The 17863-nt window shown below is 38.7% G+C and overlaps 1 protein-coding gene across 1 annotated transcript; it reads left to right on the forward strand.

Moving 5' to 3' along the window:
- The first annotated feature begins 455 nt into the window (after positions 1-455).
- Positions 456-7658, forward strand: CUNH15orf61 (chromosome unknown C15orf61 homolog). Its single transcript, XM_026478380.4, has 2 exons — positions 456-841; positions 5185-7658. The coding sequence occupies exons 1-2, from the start codon at positions 496-498 to the stop codon at positions 5310-5312; spliced, it is 474 nt and encodes a 157-aa protein (XP_026334165.1). The 5' UTR covers positions 456-495; the 3' UTR covers positions 5313-7658.
- Positions 7659-17863: the final 10205 nt, after the last annotated feature.

Raw genomic sequence — 17863 nt, forward strand, 5'->3', positions numbered from 1 at the left:
CCCAAGGACACCTTGTCAAGTGTCTCCTCTGCAAAGCCGCGTAAGGATTTCACTTGAGCCCAAGGCTTGGAAGAGAGATCTGGGTGTCAGTTCTGCCACTCAGCACGGGGGTTATTTGCTTTAAGCCTTAATTTTCCTCACACCCCTACTGATAAACCTCCCGAATCCCCGCCCCTCGGCGCCCCAGGGTTGTTAACGCCCACATGAGGTCACAAGTGACGATTTAATTACCTCCTCTGCGTTGCCGACCCTCACACCCCCTGCCGGTCACTCTGCCCGCCCCTCGGCCTCCTCCGCCCCCTCCGCGGGAGACCGCGAGACCTTCGTGCGCACGCGCCACTGCGCCCCAAGGGGCTCTCGCGCACTCGCGCGGCGCCCACTGGGTGTCCCCGCCGCTCGCCCCGGGGCGCGGGCGCGCGCGCGCTCCGGCAGCCCCGCCCCCAGCGGCGCGCGCCCCACGGTCGCCGAGAGGCGGGGACGCGAGCGAGGCCGGCCATGGAGCCCCTGCGGAGGGCCCATGAGGCCGCCCTCCGGCTGCTGCTGTGCGGGCCCTGGGCCTCGGGCGCCGCCTCCCGCCCGAAGCCCCGCGCCTCGGAGGTGCTGACGCGGCACCTGCTGCAGCGGCGCCTGCCGCACTGGACCTCCTTCTGCGTGCCCTACAGCGCCGTCCGCAACGACCAGTTCGGCCTCTCGCACTTCAACTGGCCCGTGCAGGGCGCCAACTACCACGTCCTGCGTACCGGCTGCTTCCCCTTCATCAAGTACCACTGCTCCAAAGCCCCCTGGCAGGACCTGGCCGGGCAGGACCGGTTCTTCACGGCGCTCAAGGTCGTCAACCTGGGTGAGTGGCCCGGGCCGGTGAAGCACGCCCCCCTGACAATGCGATCACGGTTTGCAAAGCACGCTGACAAACGTCGCCCAGAGGCCGAGACCCCGGCCCAAGGTCAGGCCGCGACAGCGCCGGGGAGCCCTGCCTCGGCCCCGCGCAGGCTCGCCCGGGCGCACGCGCTCGCCACGCTTCGCCCCGCGCTGTTGGGTTTTCCAGACCCTGCCTCCGCGTCCCACCCACTCTGCCGCGTTCTAGGACTGGCTTTGGCCCTGGTATTTTGGATTCCCCCCACCGCCCGGCCCCATCCCAGCCCCTCCCCGTAGGTGCTCGTCGGGGCTGAGTAGTTGCTACGGAGGCGTTCCCAGGAAACGCCTGGGACCACACTGCGTCAGCCCTGGGGAGGAGGCATTGGTTCCATCCTCACGTGCTGCAGCTCTTGACTGGGAGGACCCCCTACACTGGGCAGCAAGAATGAGGGTGTACGGAAATGACCCCCTGGAAAGTGGCTCTGAAGTTAAAAAAAAATGCTTTACTGCATGGCAGGATTCGCTCCCATGACCATCATTTTCTTGGGTGCATTCTTTACTATAAAAATTGGAACTATTTTCTGAGTTTCATTGTTTTCTTTGTATGAAATCCTAGCAAGTGCGTTTTACTAAAAGCGCTAAAGATTTTCACCAGTCATACCAGCTTCCTAAGGGGCTAGGCCTAAAAGATACCAAAATATTCTGCCTCTTTAATATTTCTGTTTTCATGGGAATATTCTGATTTTGAGAGTATTTACTCTTGCTGGATGCTTATTTTCTTTTGCCTAATGACGGAAGAGGCATGAACATTGACATAGGTATATCGTTTGTATCTTTATCGAGAGGCCTCAAGATGTTTTGAACCTATTAATAGGCAATGTCACATTGATCCAGATTTTAGTAATTCAAAATCTAGACGTGGGAGCTGAACCATGTTACCCAACCAGTTTTTTTAAACCAGAGTTAAAGCTAAACCCCTGTGCGCTTGCACTGGTATTATATAATCTGATGGCTCATTAAATTTAAATATGGTATTTATGTATTTTTGCGTATAATAACTCACATACGTCAGTCATGGGATTTTTGAGCCATTGGTCTACTGGGACTGTCCTGAGTTCAGTCCACCAAGGAGAAGATGATGTAGGAACGTGTAATTCTTTAAAAATTTGTCTATTCGGCTGATGGACTACATAGAGCATACCCTATGATTTGAAGTTGAAGGGTAAACTCACTTAGAAGGTTCGATTCAAAATTATTTGGAAGTCTAGGGGGTGAATAGATTCAGGAAGAAGTTTATTTTTCAGAATCAGAAGCAGTCATTCATCCCAATGTAAAGAGTAACAGGTAGGAAAATTATATCCCTGCTGGGATATAATTGGAGGATAATAGGTAACCCGTGAGCCAAATGCGTTTTAAAGAAAGTTTTCATTTAAAACTTAACACTTTAAGAACACCTACATGATCAGGGGCTTCTCTTTTAAACATAGATACAAAGAAATCCAGAGAAAAGTAGAATACCCAGGACATGCTCGCCTATGGAAGTGAAACATTTTGAGGAAAGATACAACAGTTGTAGTTTTTTTACGTGGAAGAGAAGGCTGAAGAGTGATTTAATGGTCTTTTGGAAATTCTAAAAATGCTGCCTAAATGGGAGGAAGAGTTTTAAGTTAAACACAAAGGAAAAGTTTCTGCTCATGCATGCTTTAATACGAATTGTCTTCTATTCCCTTTATCAAACAGAATTTTTTTCTGGACTATTTAAAGAGTAGTATATTCACCAATTTGGTAATGTTCGTTTTGTATTTTTGTCTTAAGGTAGGGAATTAGATAATAGATTGCTTCCTCTTCTGTGATGTACAGTTGCCCCTCTGGGTCAAGTACCTATTCTATTAATAAAAGTACTTAGGATATTATTCCTCTTAGTTCCTTCTAAATTAGTAATTATCAGAATAATTCATTTTTCCATTTTGTAAATAATAAAGATTTCTCTTTTGCCATTTGTCCCCTTTCTCCTCTGCCTTCCCTTCAATGGAAGCTGACGTTTTACTGATGGTTTATCAGTCTGGGTATCCTGCTGGGAAGTAGATTGAGATTTAAGAAAAGCAACTTACCATTGGAATGAATGGGTAATCGGAGACTTGCTAAGAAGTTCTAATTTTTTTTAAGTGCTTAATTTGACAGTGGTTTACCTACTGTTCAGCTGACTTAAAATGAATTATTATGCAAAGAACTGACTTTCATGTTCATTTTGATGTTATGTTTCAGTCTGGGAAAAATTTAATTTCTCGTGGAATTTTATAGACTTTATAGCATATGTGCTACAGATAAAGAAAATTCTTTTTTTATATTTAAATTGTGTAAGTAGCAAATCTTCTCATTTTAGTCTGACTGCATTAAGTAGACTGCAGGGAAAAAGAAAAGTAGAATTTCTGACTCCTGTATCACAACCCCCTCCCCTACCAAACAGCATTGCTGATAGTGGTTCCTAGCTATTTCCTAATAAGAGATAATACAGTTATTATAAGCTAGGAATCTTTGGTCATTTCTCCATTTTAGCTGAAAAAATGTTGACCGTTGATTTGTGTGGTTTTTAAAACGTGTCAGTATTTTAACTGAAAACTGATAAGGACTGTAAAACGAGATTTCAGTTTCACCAGCCATTCCTTAAATTTATATCCTTAGCATTGGTTTAAAAGGCATATTTTACATATTTTACTGTCAGTATGTTTAGAAAATTAATAATTGTTTCTAGAACCCATTTTGTTCTTCCTCCATTGATTTTCAGCTTTCAAGTTGTGATACTGTATTTTAAATTTATTTTTTATTTCAACTTCTCCCTCTACTCTTCACTCACTTCTGCCTGTTTTCTTGTCTACTTCCCTACCCATAGTCCTTTTACCTTTTTTTTTTTGATAAGTAGCTTTATGATGCTAGTTTTTGTGGCTTTTTTGTAACATTCCCTTGAAGCATTTAGAGATTCTTTTGGGTATTACCAAGGCAAAGAAGGCAAATATACTGTCAAAGATTTCATGAGAGTTCCAGGGAACCCTGTGATAGTGACAAACTGTGACCCAGTATATTCCTAAAAATAGAGAGGTGCCGGCCTGAATGGGCATCTTTGCCTGTTCTCATTGCCAGCTAGTGACGCTTCTCCTGATTAATCTCTGGCATCACAGTGCTTGGAATGCAGCTTCGGGGAATAAGCACAAAGTAGTCCAATGCACTTACACACTCCAAACGAGCATAATGCAGCAAATATATTCTTGCAGAAAAATATAAAAAATCTAGCAATAGGATTAGTCCTGAGCATGTGATTTCCCTATTAACTAGAAAGAGGGATTTTCCCAAACGTACAGCTCTTCTTTGAAATTGTCATTTTCCTGTCCAACTCCTACATGAGAACAATAAATTTAATGCTTATGTGGAACATACAATATTTGTTATTGACTCATATGCCTGTGGTTTTATGCATGTTCTTAATATGTTAATAGTCATTGATTTTAAATAAGTGCCTTAAAAAAGATAGGAGCTGTGAAAGTTTATTTTGTGTCCAATATAGTGTCATATGCGTGAGTTCTTAATCCATTATCTCTGGTTAGTAAATGTTTAGTTTCCTATATCGCAAATGGCAACTGATCTCAACTATAACAGCAAAATCTTATCAAATGGAGGCATTCCAAAGAAGAAACATGTCGTTGGAGTCTACTGTATACTTATTTCAAAGAGGTTGAAACAAGATTGTTTCCAAATCAGTTGTAAAAATACTCATGGGAGTATTTCTCATACCTGTTATACTAAGATCTTCCTTAGAATTAGGGTTTGCCATAGGTTTTGAAGATAGCTATTTGACCCAGTTTCTTTTAAGTTGTACAAAAAATTACTTTAGCCAACAGTGTTACTGTTTGATGTAAAGCACAGTAAAGTTGACCTAGTAATTTGAGCTCAAGGCCACTAATTGGGAGCATCTACAACTAAATTAGTGAATATTCTATTTGCTTATTTGTGAAAAGAATATAGAACTACTTCATAATTACTTGGAAGGGATGAATTAGTGCTTAAAGTGCTTTGAATGAAAATTTAAACCAGCCTTATCTATAGTTTTAAAAATCTCTAGGCTCACATAGTTGTTTCCATAGTCCACAAACTGATGAAATTGAGCTCTTAGATAATTAGAGTCAGTCTGTACTCGTATCTTTATGTTTTCATAACTTTACAATTTGTTGACATTGTGGAAGAGGGCTCTGTGATTTGTACCATGACAAATACATGGATGCATGATTAATTAATAAGCATTGATATTCATAAATAACATATTCATTTGTTTTCTAGGTATTCCAACCTTACTATATGGACTTGGCTCCTGGTTATTTGCTAGAGTCACAGAGACTGTACATACCAGTTACGGACCAATAACAGTTTATTTTCTAAATAAGGAAGATGAAGGTGCCATGTATTGAAGGTATGCATCGGAGAACATAAATATCGCTGGATTTTCTCTTGCGTGTATGTGCAATGTTTATTTTTGACCCTTTAAAATAAAACTTTTGCAAACACCTTTTTCTTTCTATGGTGTCGGGTTCTTTAAGATGAATCATTGCCCTCAAGAGGCAAAGCTTTTCATACATTGTTATATATCGCGTGCTTGGTTTAGCCAATGGGAACTACAGAGGCATGAAGCATATACAAGTTTTTTCCCTAGAATTGGGTTGAATTACAGATAAAAGATGATTATAACATTTATATATTCTATAGTTAGGTATTAACAATTTAAATCGACTCTTTGAAGAGAAAATGGAGACACCTACACAAAGAAGGAAGGGGAAAAATCTTTTATAGGACACTGGGAAAAGAAGTAGAGGATTTTAGGATATACGTGGAGATAATTCCAAAACTGATGGATTCTAATTATAATCTGAAATCTAAACTATTCAGCTGCCAGGATTTTCAATGGGAATGTCTTAAAGCCCTTGTGTCATTTACCTGGATGAGAGGTCTAGACGTAATGTTGAAACTTCTTATTGCCTGAACACCCAATACCATACTACTTCCTAAAAAATAATGACTCTGGTTAATGTAAATGTAGCAAGACGAATGAAATTAAGACTTACTAAAAGTTAAAATAGCATGCTGATAAAGCTGTGAGAACAATTAAGATCTAGAAAGACCCAGAAGAATAAATTTGGTGACTGTTTATAAAAGCAATTAGCTGAAATGGTACATATCCATACACTTCTTGGAGATGGGAAATAGGCTGAAATTTTAAAGACCTGATGGCAGTTTTGTGTTAAGATTTTATTAAGTTAATTGCATTTTTGAAAGCAAAGTCATTAAAAAAAATTTATCCTTGGGGGTAGTTACAAAATACCCAGACGAATGGTAAATTTCAGAAATTTGGAGTAATTTAGGGAGAACTAAGTAGAACTATTTAATTTCTAAACCAATGGGTGTTTAAGATTTATGATCTCTCCCATAATTACAAACATACATTATATATCATTTTATGTTAATGTGTTGCTGATACTCTGCAACATTCACACATTATTGTAGCAAAATATTTTATAAAATACAATCTAACCAGCATTTGGGTGCTTGCTTCTGGCAAATCAGTAGAGAAAGTGAGTGGCAGTGACTGAGGTGAAAATATCAGAATGAAGTATACAAACTGACTTCGTTAAAGGTAGTTGTTTTAAATGAGCTGCAGAGAGTGAGCTGTTCTTCAAATATATGTAGTGTTCACTTGTCTAAAAGCAATTCTAAATAACACTTTAATCAAAGAAGTACTTATGCCAATATATTTAGTCCAGAAGAATATACTTGACACTAGTTAAATGAATGGCTTACGCAAAGGAGATAGTGTTACATTAAGCTTCATTAATAATAAAACTGACTATTAGCATTTTGCAAGGAAGGCTAGAACTGATTTCCCCTGTAATGGGCAAAGTTAAATAACTATAGCTCATAAGTTTTAAGTCAAATACTGCTCATTCACTGCTGCTGGTCTTATCAATACTTGCTGTAAAGGTTTGGTCCCAGCACAAGGCTGATAAAATGGTTTTTAATTACCAGACTATAAATACAGCTTTTCAGTAGAGTTGCACTTCTTCTCACACTGGCCTGTTTGATTTCTGATAATTTGTACTGCTGACTCTGCTTACCTGTTTTTCAATAGCCCCAGTCAGTGTGACTTCTTGTCCATATGGTGATAGGTAAGGCTCCTTGGAGAAGATCTTTGACAAACTACCCTATTGATCTCTGTAATTCTCTGCTGCTTGCAGCATTAAATAGAGCCTTGATTTCTTGTCTCATGTGCTCGCTGTGTAACAATTAAGCAAATGTAATATTTTCTTGTATTACATGAAAATCAATAGACCTCTTGCTCTCATGGAGTTGATCATGGTGAAGGATGAACTCAACGATGGCTAAGGGCATAGTTCAAATATTAAAATATCATTCATTGGATTTATTAAGTCTTACAGTGAACATTTTAGTCTAAAAATGCTCCCCATTGAACAGTAATGGTTTTAAGTTTTTCTTTTAAAGTTGAATATGACATGGAAGCATTGTGGCCTAACGGGGATAAAGTATAAATGCTAGGAGTCAGGAGATTGATTCTATTTTTAGTGTCAGTCCTGTATCACTTTTTGACTTCAAGCTAATAACTCCACTCCTTTGTGTCTTAGTTTTTTCCACCTGTAATCTGAGAAGAACAAAACAAGAAAACTTTCTACTTTAAAATGTATGATAAATATGCTTGTAAGCAAATGTCAGTTTTATTTCAATAAAAGCTGGTTTCGTAATCCTCATTCTTCCGTTCCATATGTATTTATATATAAAGGACTTCATTAATGCAAGGATTTTAAAAATAAGGGAGAGGAAGAAAAGAGGAGACAAACTGAGGCATTGTACGTATGCCTGTGTGAGAGCCATTTATGCCTGAGATAGCAGGCAGGGTTCTGAGCTGACCCTGCCATTCTGGATATTAGGAATATTCTTAGTTGATAAAACAACCAAAAACAGCTTTTCTGCCAATACATCTTGGATGGGATTTTGTCTTTAAAAAAATCCAGGCAAAACTTTTTTTTTAATGAAGACGAGTGTTAGTATAAAATTTTACAAATCTTCTATTGTTACTTCTGTGCAAATCAGTTATCAAGTACTGGAAGAAACTTCTGGTCAAAATTTTTATTTCCTGTGTGAACTGTGAACCACCGTGAAGCTGCAGTAAGAATGGGGGCATGAACAAGGTGGCTGATAAAACAATCCCTAGTTTCTCAGTGCTAATGTCTTAACATACCGAAACGACACATAGCTATTTCTTTTATCACACATATTTGGTCCCTAAGATTTTGCTAATTGTTGACTTCAGTAAAAAATTGAAACATTTTTAATTATTAAAAGCCATACGTATTTCTTTTACAATGTACACTTTATTTCTTGTCATTTATATTTATATTCATTCAAAACTGTAAGCAAGAACATGTATAATGCTTCATGAAATATCTCTTTATTAAAGAGTGAATGATGTTTAAATGGGTGGGGTGACATCAAGACAAGGATCCTGGTTTCATTTCATTTAAAAGCTAATGCAGATAACAGAAACCTTATCCTAAAGCCAGTAGATCAGGTATCCACTTTTTTTCAGCACTTGCCATTCAGACAGTAATGATGTTTGAGGGCATCTTAACCTAAACAAGTACTTAGCAGTACATCTCACCTGGGTCAACAGTCTAGGGTATCAAAGTTAAACTGTGTTACTGTAAATTAATGGAAAATGTAACTGCACTTTGCTGAAAGATCAATGTCCAATAAAGGCTGCACAATCAAATCTTGTTGCAATGATTGAGGTCTTTAATTGCCTTTCAAAGATAAGGTGGTAATCAACACAGCTTTAACTGATTTTTTTACTAGTTCAATTACATGCTAATGACTAGTGCCAAGTCGGAATCTTTAACTACTTATACTTATTAAATCTTATGTTAGTAATGAAAAATTACTTTAGCTACACAATCGATAGAACACAAATCTTAATTACTATATTTCAGTTTTATACTATTTTATATGCTTGACAAATGTTTCACAAGAGCTTTCCCAACAGTAAGAAGTGTTATTAGTAGTGACCAGGGTCCACAGAGTATTTTTGTAATATAAATTAGAGAAGAGATGTTGAGAACATTTTTTTTCTTTAAATGAAAATGTGGCTAAAATAGTTTCCACTGACACAAGTTTGGCCATCTGGCTACTTCTCAGAATTCTAATCTTCTAATTGAGAATACATTTAATACAACTGGGATAAAATAAATCCAGATTGTTTTTAGTGTGTTTCCAAAAGTTCAGTTAGTTTTCTAGTGAAGAAATCGATTTTGTGTAGAGCCTGCTATAAAATTCTCCTATTGGGGGAAACAATAAGTTAGTAAAGGGAAATGAAAAATGAAAAAAATAAGTAGGACTTCATCAAAATTAAAAACTTTTGTGCTTCAAAGGATACTATCAAGAAAATGAAAAACCAACTGATGGTATGGGAGAAAATATTTGCAAATCATGTATCTGATAGGGGACTTGCAGCTAGAATATATTAAGAACCCTTATAACTCAAAACCCCAATTGAAAAATAGATTTGAACAGATATTTCTCCAAATAAGTTATACAACTTTTTGCTACTAAGCACATGAAAAGATGTTCAACATCACTGTTAGGGAAATGCAAATGAAAACCACAATGAGATACCACTTCATACCTTCTAGGATGGCTACAGTCACAAAGACGGATGATACCAAGTATTGCCAAGGATGTGAAGAAATTGGAACCCTCATGCGTTAGCAGTGGGAATGTAAAATGATATAACAACTTTGGGAAAGTTTGGCAGTTTCTCAAAATACTAAGCATGAACTTACCCTATGACCCAGCAATTCTATTCCTAGGTATATACTATAGGGAGTTGAAAACATACATTCACACAAAAACTTGCATGAAAATGTTCATAGCAGCATTGTTCATTCTAGCCCCAAAGTGGAAACAACCCAAATAGCCACCACTTGATGAATGAATAAATAAAATGTGGCACATTGACATGATGGACTATTATTCAGTCAAAAAAAGGAGTGATAGACCCATAAACATGACAACATGGATGAGGCTTGAAAACATGATGCTAAGTGAAAGAAGCCATCATAAAAGACCCCATATTACATGACTTCATTTATATGAAATCTCCGGAACAGCAAATCTACAGAGCCAAAGTGAGTTAGTGATTGTCCAAGGATGGGGAGGTTGGGAGGAAAGGGGCAGTGACTGGTCATGGGTATGGGTTTTCTTTTTGGGGTGATGAAGCTGTTCTAAACTGATTGTGGTGATGGTGGTACAACCCTGAAACTATACTCAAACCATTGAATGGTACATTCTAAATGGAAGACTGTGTGGCATGTGAATTATCTCTCAATGAAACTGTTAAAAAATTAGTAACAGGGAGAGGGGAATGGGCAGTTAGTATATAAGGCGATATGGTTCCAATTTTGCAAGATGAAAAAAGGTCTGGAGGTAGATGGTACCGATGGTTGCAAAATAATGTGAATGATAATGTGACTATACTTGATACCACTGAACCGTATGCTTCAAAATGGTTATAGCATGGTGCCAGTGCCTGGGTGGCTCAGTTGGTTGAGTGTTGAACTTGGTTTAGGCTCAGGTCATGATCTCCGGTCGTGGGATCCAGACCTACGGCAGGATCTGTTCAGTGCCGGATGGGCTTGAAATTCTTTCCCCCTCCCTCTCCCTCTCTCACTGCTCCTCTCCGAGCATGCTCTCTCTCTCTAATAAATAAATAAATAAATAAATAAATAAAAATTTTTAAAAAATTATTAACATGGTAAATTTTGTGTTTTATGTATTTTACTACAAATAAAAATACTTTTTAAAATTTAGTAAAGGATTTAATATTACTATAATGAAATAAAACCGGTTGCGTGATTTCTATAGAAAATAATTGAGTTTAGAAAAATGTTAGAGATTAAAAGAGGTAAAACATGTTAATATCCTTTATTACATTACAGTCGAAGAATTTAAAAATTTGTAATTATGAAACCTAGTTTTAATTAAGTAGATGAAATCTCATTTGGGATCCTTTTTAGTAGCATTAAGGATATACTTTTAAATCTTTATTATATACTTGTATCCTGAAACTAACACGATGTTGTAGGTCAATTATTCTTCAGTGTAAAAATACATACACACATACATAGAGATGTGTTGTTTTAAAAAGATGTACTTGGTTTGAGATTATTTAAGTAAGACCAAAGAAAAGCATATAAAATGTTGGTAAATGAAAATATCCTCTTTTAGATCCTAGTTGCTGGGTAAAGAATATTAGCTACTACTAGAATGAGGTGTTATATCGTATTGCTTATAGCTATTTTAGTTGCACTTATATCATTTTAAATACAGTTTATGAACATTGTACTACTCCATTATATTATTAATTTATCTTCAGTGATATTTATAGTATCAATTTAAAAGCAGTAAAACTTCATGAAAAGTAGCTTAAACACAAGGATTTTGATAAACAAAAGCTTCCAGTCTTTAAAAGCAAATCATGGAAGCTGTACTTCTTAGAGAAGACTTGAAGTTTTTGTGTTGTTGTTGATGATAGAATTATGAACCTTATAAACTCAGTATTTTTTAGTTAACCTAAATACATAAATCTATTTGAATTCATCTTATGAAAAGAGATATGTCATTAGATATATGATCATTATATGCTTTAGTGATTCATGGACCTTGTTACATACATGCTTTGTAATGTATGAATTATTTAGTAAGAAAAATCACAATAATTTTGTTGTTACTCAAAAATTTATGGGTTGGCAGAAACAATTATGCAGCCCCCGAAGCTGGTATGTTAAGGTAACATCATTAACACTACGTAGTATGATTTTTTTAGTAGTTGCTTGACGTAACCTTTACTGCTTCTGCTAGAATATATCAGTAATTTTATAATAATCTGTCTGTAAACAGAACATTGAATTTATGAACCACAAAGTGATTCATTTTACTCTATTTTCATATAAGTGCATAATTTAAAATCAGACCTAAAAAAGTTGTCTACCCAAACCCTAAAGGAAGAATAAAAAAATACAAAATGAAAATCAATACTCTAGTAAATAGATTTTTAAAAATTTACATTTTAACTCTATATAATAAAAGTGGGTATTTCTATTTCAAAAAATGAATATGTTTAAGAAATGAATGAAAATCCATGATGATAAGAGATTATCTCATAACCTTTCTTTACGCATGATATTAAGGACTTTGCTGTGAGATGAAGCCAAAATTGTAGTTTCTTAACCTTTCAAATTTCAAAATTTATAAAATGAAGGAACCAAGAATTTTAAAGTTGAGATAAAAATCTAAGTAGTGTCATCTAATTTTAGAATACATTTAAAAATCAATAACCATTCATTCAACCTCCAAATACTTTTGCATTGACCACGTTGAAGGCAAATTTTAGTAACTGTCAACAAAACCTAGCAGTTCTGAATCTCTGTACAGGATCTGTTCAAGCCATACTGCGGGGAGAAAAAAACAGCTTCTGTACACAGCTGGATGAGGACTACATCTTACTAATTTTGTGTTCACAGTTTTTATCATATAATGAAGACTCTGTGTGGAATGAATATTCAAAATTAAAATATTCAAAATTAAAAAGAAAACTTGTCTTCACCTTTAAGAGTTTTAAGAAAAGGATACTTACCCGGAGTTCATACGCGTTACTTGCAAGAACAGCAACAAGTTTTGAAATACCTCATGTGTAATGAATTAACATACACTGTTCTATGTATTCTGAAAAACGAAAGACTTGAATCTTGTTGTATTATCCTTTTGAGGCATTTCAAAAGGTGCTATCTGTCTTCTCATACAAAAATGTTACTATTTTAAAGTCAAACGAAATGATGTGCAGAAGTAAATGAAAGAAAACATTAAACAGAAAGTACTAGGATCTGTTAGACTTACTCATTTTAAACAGAACTAGAAACAATATGTTGGTAACTAGGAGACAAGAACGTTTCAACTAGGTTGGCCAAATATGGAATGGGCTACCTGTCGAGGCAGTGAGTCCTGCTGTTGGATATGTTCAGAGAGGCTGCATGACAATTCCTTAGGTAGACGTGGAGAGAATTCTTGAATTGGGCCAAGAACTGGGTTGGTGATTTTGTAAGTTTCTGCTAAGTATGAAATTTTGTTATCATGCTTGCATGCCTATCTCTGATTCCCAATCACGGTATTTAGTTTGGTGTTTATTGCCTTTCTACTATGTGTGTAATAGAGAGAACATTGTTTTGAAGGTAAAACATATGGCTTAAGTTCTTGTTGTACCGTTACCAGTTAAATGAGAAAAAATAGAGAAAAATACTATCTTCATGTATACAATAAGGAGTTTATCAAACACTTACATAGCATTTATTTGTGCCAGGTGCTAGACTAAGGACTCTATACATATTAATTCACTTAATCCTCTCTTAATAACCCAGTGAGTTAGGCACTGTTTTTATGCCTATGTTTTAGCTGTGGAAACCAAGAAGTCTTACCCAAGGTCACACATGGTGAGTGTTAGTCCAACCCCTGCAGTCTGTCAACAGAGTGCATGGTCTTAACCTCTAATGCATAGGACAATTTTGTCACATAACAGATGTTGAAGTACTCTGTAAGCTATAAAGTTCCACAAAAATGTGGGATATATTTTCTTTGTTAATATAAAGAAAATAATATAGATATGTTTAAATAATGAAAAGAGAGAAGTAATAAAGCTTAAGTGATTTGTACGAACACCAGCCTACTCTAGCTAAAGGAAAACGTAGGGGCACCTGGATGGCTCAGTCCATTAAGCATCCGCCTTCAGCTCAGATCATGATCTTGGGGTTCTAGGATCGAGTCTTGCATGGGGCTCGCTGCTCATTGGGGAGCCTGCTTCTCCCTCTCCCTCTGCTGCTCCCCCTGCTTGGGCTCTCTCTCTCTGTCAAATAAATAAATAAAAATCTTAAAAAAAAAAAGTAAAGGAAAATGTATTATGTAGAAATTCAATCGAATGACATTTTAAATTAATGAATTAATTCGTTTTAGAGCATCCACAATCCATAGTACTGGGCACATAGTGGGTGCTCCATGAATTGTTGAGCTGTCATTTCCACTCCTGCATGACTGCTGGAATTGTTCCCACTGTTTTTTCTCTTCCTGCCCAAATAGGAGAGAGCAGGCTTTGCTGTTACACTTTCAAGGGTTTGTCTGTGCTCTTTTTTGTTCATGCCTCTTCATATTCTTCTTTTTAAAAAATTAAAGGATATTAGGCAACATGAAGAAAATGTTTATTGTTTAGTTGCTATTGCTATTATAAATTATACAATTATATCTTTTTACAATTAAAATTTCTAAGACATTATTGCTGGTGTGTAGAAACACAGCTTAAAAAAATTTTGAAATAATTTTATTATTTTTTATTTTTTAAAAAAGACTTTTTATTTCTTTGAGAGAGAGAACATGAGCCAGGGGGAGGAGCAGAGGGAGAGGGAGAAGAAGACTCCCTGCAGAGCAGGGAGCCCAGTGTAGGACTCGATCCCAGGACCCTGGGATCATGACCTGAGCTGAAGGCAGACACTTAACCAACTGACCTACCAGGTACCCCTGAAATAATTTTGGATTTACAGAAAAATTGCAAAGGTATTACGGAGTTCCTATATATCCTCATTCAGATTTCCCTAATGTTAGCCTCTCACATAACTTACTTGTCGAAACTAAGAAGTCAAAGAAGTCAACATGGTGCATTATTACTAACTGAACTGCAGATTTCACTAGTTTTTCATTACTGCTCTTTTCCTGTTCCAGGATTCCACTGAGGGTTTCACAATGTATTCGGTCATCATGTCTTCTCAGTCTTCTCAAGTCTGTGACAGTTTCTTTGTATTTTGTGTTTTATGACCTTGACAGTTTTTTTTTAAAGATTTTATTTATTTATTAGAGAGAGAGAGAGAGCACGAGAGGGGGGAGGGTCACAAGGAGAAGCAGACTCCCCGCCAAGCAGGGAGCCCAACGTGGGGCTCGATCCTGGGACTCTGGGATCAAGACCTGCGCTGCAGGCAGATGTCCAGACGACTGAGCCACCCACGCACCCTGACCTTGACAGTTTTAAGGAGTACTTGTCAGGTACTTTGTAGAATGTCCCTCAATTTGGGTTTGTCTGATGTTTTTCTCATGATTAGATTGGGGCTATGAGTTTTGGGGGGAACACCACAGGGGTCAACTGCCCTTCTTACCGCCTGATGTTAGAGAGCACATGATGCCAACATGACCTTTCACTGGGGATGTTAACTTTCATCACTTGGTTAGGATGGTGTCTGCTAGGTTTCTCCACTGGAAAGTTACTGTTTTCATCCTCTGTTCTCATCTATTTTACCTATTTTATTTTTTTGAGAGAGAGAGAAAGAGAGAGTGCATGTGCACTTGTGAGGGGGGAGGGGCAGAGGGAGAGAGAGAGAGAGAAAATCTTAAGCAGGCTCCACCCCCAGCACAGAGCCCAACATGGGGCTTGATCTCATGCCTCTGAGATGATGATCTGAGCCAAGATCAGGAGTGGAATGCTTAACCGACTGAGCCACCTAGGCACCCCATGTCATATTCTTTTAAATCAAACTTAATCGACAAGTATTTGAGTGTTATATATACGGGTCCACAGTAGGCCCTGAAGGAGAGAAGTGGAATTCTCGAGCATAGGAGGGAATCAATAGCTGCCATAAAATTTGTAGTTCACTGGGAGTCCATAATGGTTGTTACTCTTGATGGTGGTGGTGGCAAAGCAAAGGAGCATGTGAGGCTTAAGACGTGCAAGAAATGCACATGGCAGTTGCATTCCCATCACTCAGTCCACCTCGCCTGCAAAATCCATCCATTCACTCAACAGATGTTATTAAAGTGCCTGCTGTGTGCCAGGTACAATTCTAAGTGCTAGGGACATGGCAGTGAATAAAGACACACACAGGGGCGCCTGGATGGCTCAGTCGTTAAGCGTCTGCCTTCAGCTCAGGTCATGATCCCAAGATCCTGGGATTGAGCCCCGCATTGGGCTCTCTGCTCAGCAAGAGCCTGCTTCTCCCTCTCCCTGCCACTCCCCCTACTTGTACTCTCTCTCTCTCTGTCGAATAATTAAATAAAATAAAATTAAAAACCTTAAACACACACACACAGACACGCACAGTTCCCCTCCCTCATTACATTATAGTTTGGTGGACAGACGAATGAGTGAAACCCGTGACATGTTAGATAGTCATAAGTGCTAGGAGAAAAATAAACAAGCTTGTATCTACAGGTGGAATGGGTTCGGGGCTGGTTTGTAGTTTCCATAGCGTGTGCTAAAGGACGGCCACAGCTGGAAGGTGACATTTGAGACCTACAGAATGCGCTCTTCTGGGGAGGGTGTCCATACGTGTTCAGAACGGTCCAGCATTTGACATACCATTGCACGCTGTCCTGCAATACAGCCTCCAACAAAACTAGGCTGTCCTGAATCCCTGGTAATAGAATCATTACCTTTATACCAACAAGGTTGGGAAAGCACCAAAATCCACATGTAGCATGTGCCCAGGCTCACTTCCAGAAGTTCATGCGTGAGACCTAAAGTCCTTATGAGGTTGTCTAAAGCAAAAAAGCACGTCAGCAGGGCCGATGGTAGCTCCATGTCTGCTAAGTGTGTTCGAGACAGAATCGAGCATGCTTTCCTTATCAAGGAGCAGAAAATCGTTGTGAAAGTGTTGAAGGCACAAGCACAGATTCAGAAAGCTAAAAAAAAGGGGGGGTTTGCATAATATAACAACAACAACAACCACAAAAACGAAAGACCTGAAGAATGCGAAGCAGTGAGCCTTCCAGATAGCAGGGCTAAGAGCAATCCAGGCAGGAGGAATGGCAAATACAAAGGCCCTGAGGTGGAATGCCTGATGTGTTCAAGGAACAGTGAGAAGGAGGCTGGTGTGAACGAGGGACAGTAGTAGGAGATGAGGTTTGAGAGTCCAGAAAGTGTCAGGAGCAGAATGTGTAGAATTTTACAGGTCAAGGAAAGGACTTCAGTTTTTACCCTGCACGAGTTAGGAAGCCATCTGGGGAATTTTAACCAAAGGAGTAACTTGATCTAACCTTGGCAACTGGGTTAAGAATAGAGTAACGGTTGGGGCGCCTGGGTGGCACAGCGGTAAAGCGTCTGCCTTCGGCTCAGGGCGTGATCCCGGCGTTCTGGGATCGAGCCCCACATCAGGCTCCTCTGCTATGAGCCTGCTTCTACCTCTCCCACTCCCCCTGCTTGTGTTCCCTCTCTCACTGGCTGTCTCTATCTCTGTCGAATAAATAAATAAAATCTTTAAAAAAAAAAAAAAGAATAGAGTAGCGGTAAGGGTAGAAACAGAAGATTAGGAGAAAAGTGCGATGGTAGTTTAAACAGGGGTAGCAGCTGTGAAGTGGTAGGAAGGGTCAGATTCTGGGTTAAGAATGCAAGATTGGGGGGCGCCTGGGTGGCACAGTGGTTGAGCGTCTGCCTTCGGCTCAGGGCGTGATCCCGGTGTTATGGGATCGAGCCCCACATTAGGCTCCTCCGCTATGAGTCTGCTTCTTCCTCTCCCACTCCCCCTGCTTGTGTTCCCTCTCTCGCTGGCTGTCTCTATCTCTGTCGAATGAACAAATAAATAAAATCTAAAAAAAAAAAAAAAGAATGCAAGATTGAGAGCAAGGTAAAAAGAGATGAAAGAAAACCTCTGTGATTTACAATAGCAAAATGTATTTTCCTCAGTAAAAAAAAAAAATCACTTTACAACAACCATAAATAACCCGCTTTAAAACTGGGCAAAGTGGGGAGCCTAGGTGATGCAGTCAGTTAAGTGTCCAACTCTAGGTTTTGGCTGGGGTCATGATCTCGGGGCTGTAAGACGGAGCCTGCATTGGGTTCTGCACTCAGCATTCAGCGTAGACTCTGTTTGAGATT

Source organism: Ursus arctos, unplaced genomic scaffold (genome assembly GCF_023065955.2).
Source record: "Ursus arctos isolate Adak ecotype North America unplaced genomic scaffold, UrsArc2.0 scaffold_28, whole genome shotgun sequence".
NCBI lineage: Eukaryota > Metazoa > Chordata > Mammalia > Carnivora > Ursidae > Ursus > Ursus arctos.

What these genes read in the sequence shown, in the direction of transcription:
- CUNH15orf61 (XM_026478380.4), top strand. Translation starts at nt 496, where the DNA reads ATGGAGCCCCTGCGGAGGGCCCATGAGGCCGCCCTCCGGCTGCTGCTG. An exon ending in GCTCAAGGTCGTCAACCTGG is followed by an intron (nt 842 to 5,184) that starts GTGAGTGGCCCG and finishes TTTGTTTTCTAG; the next exon opens with GTATTCCAACCTTACTATAT.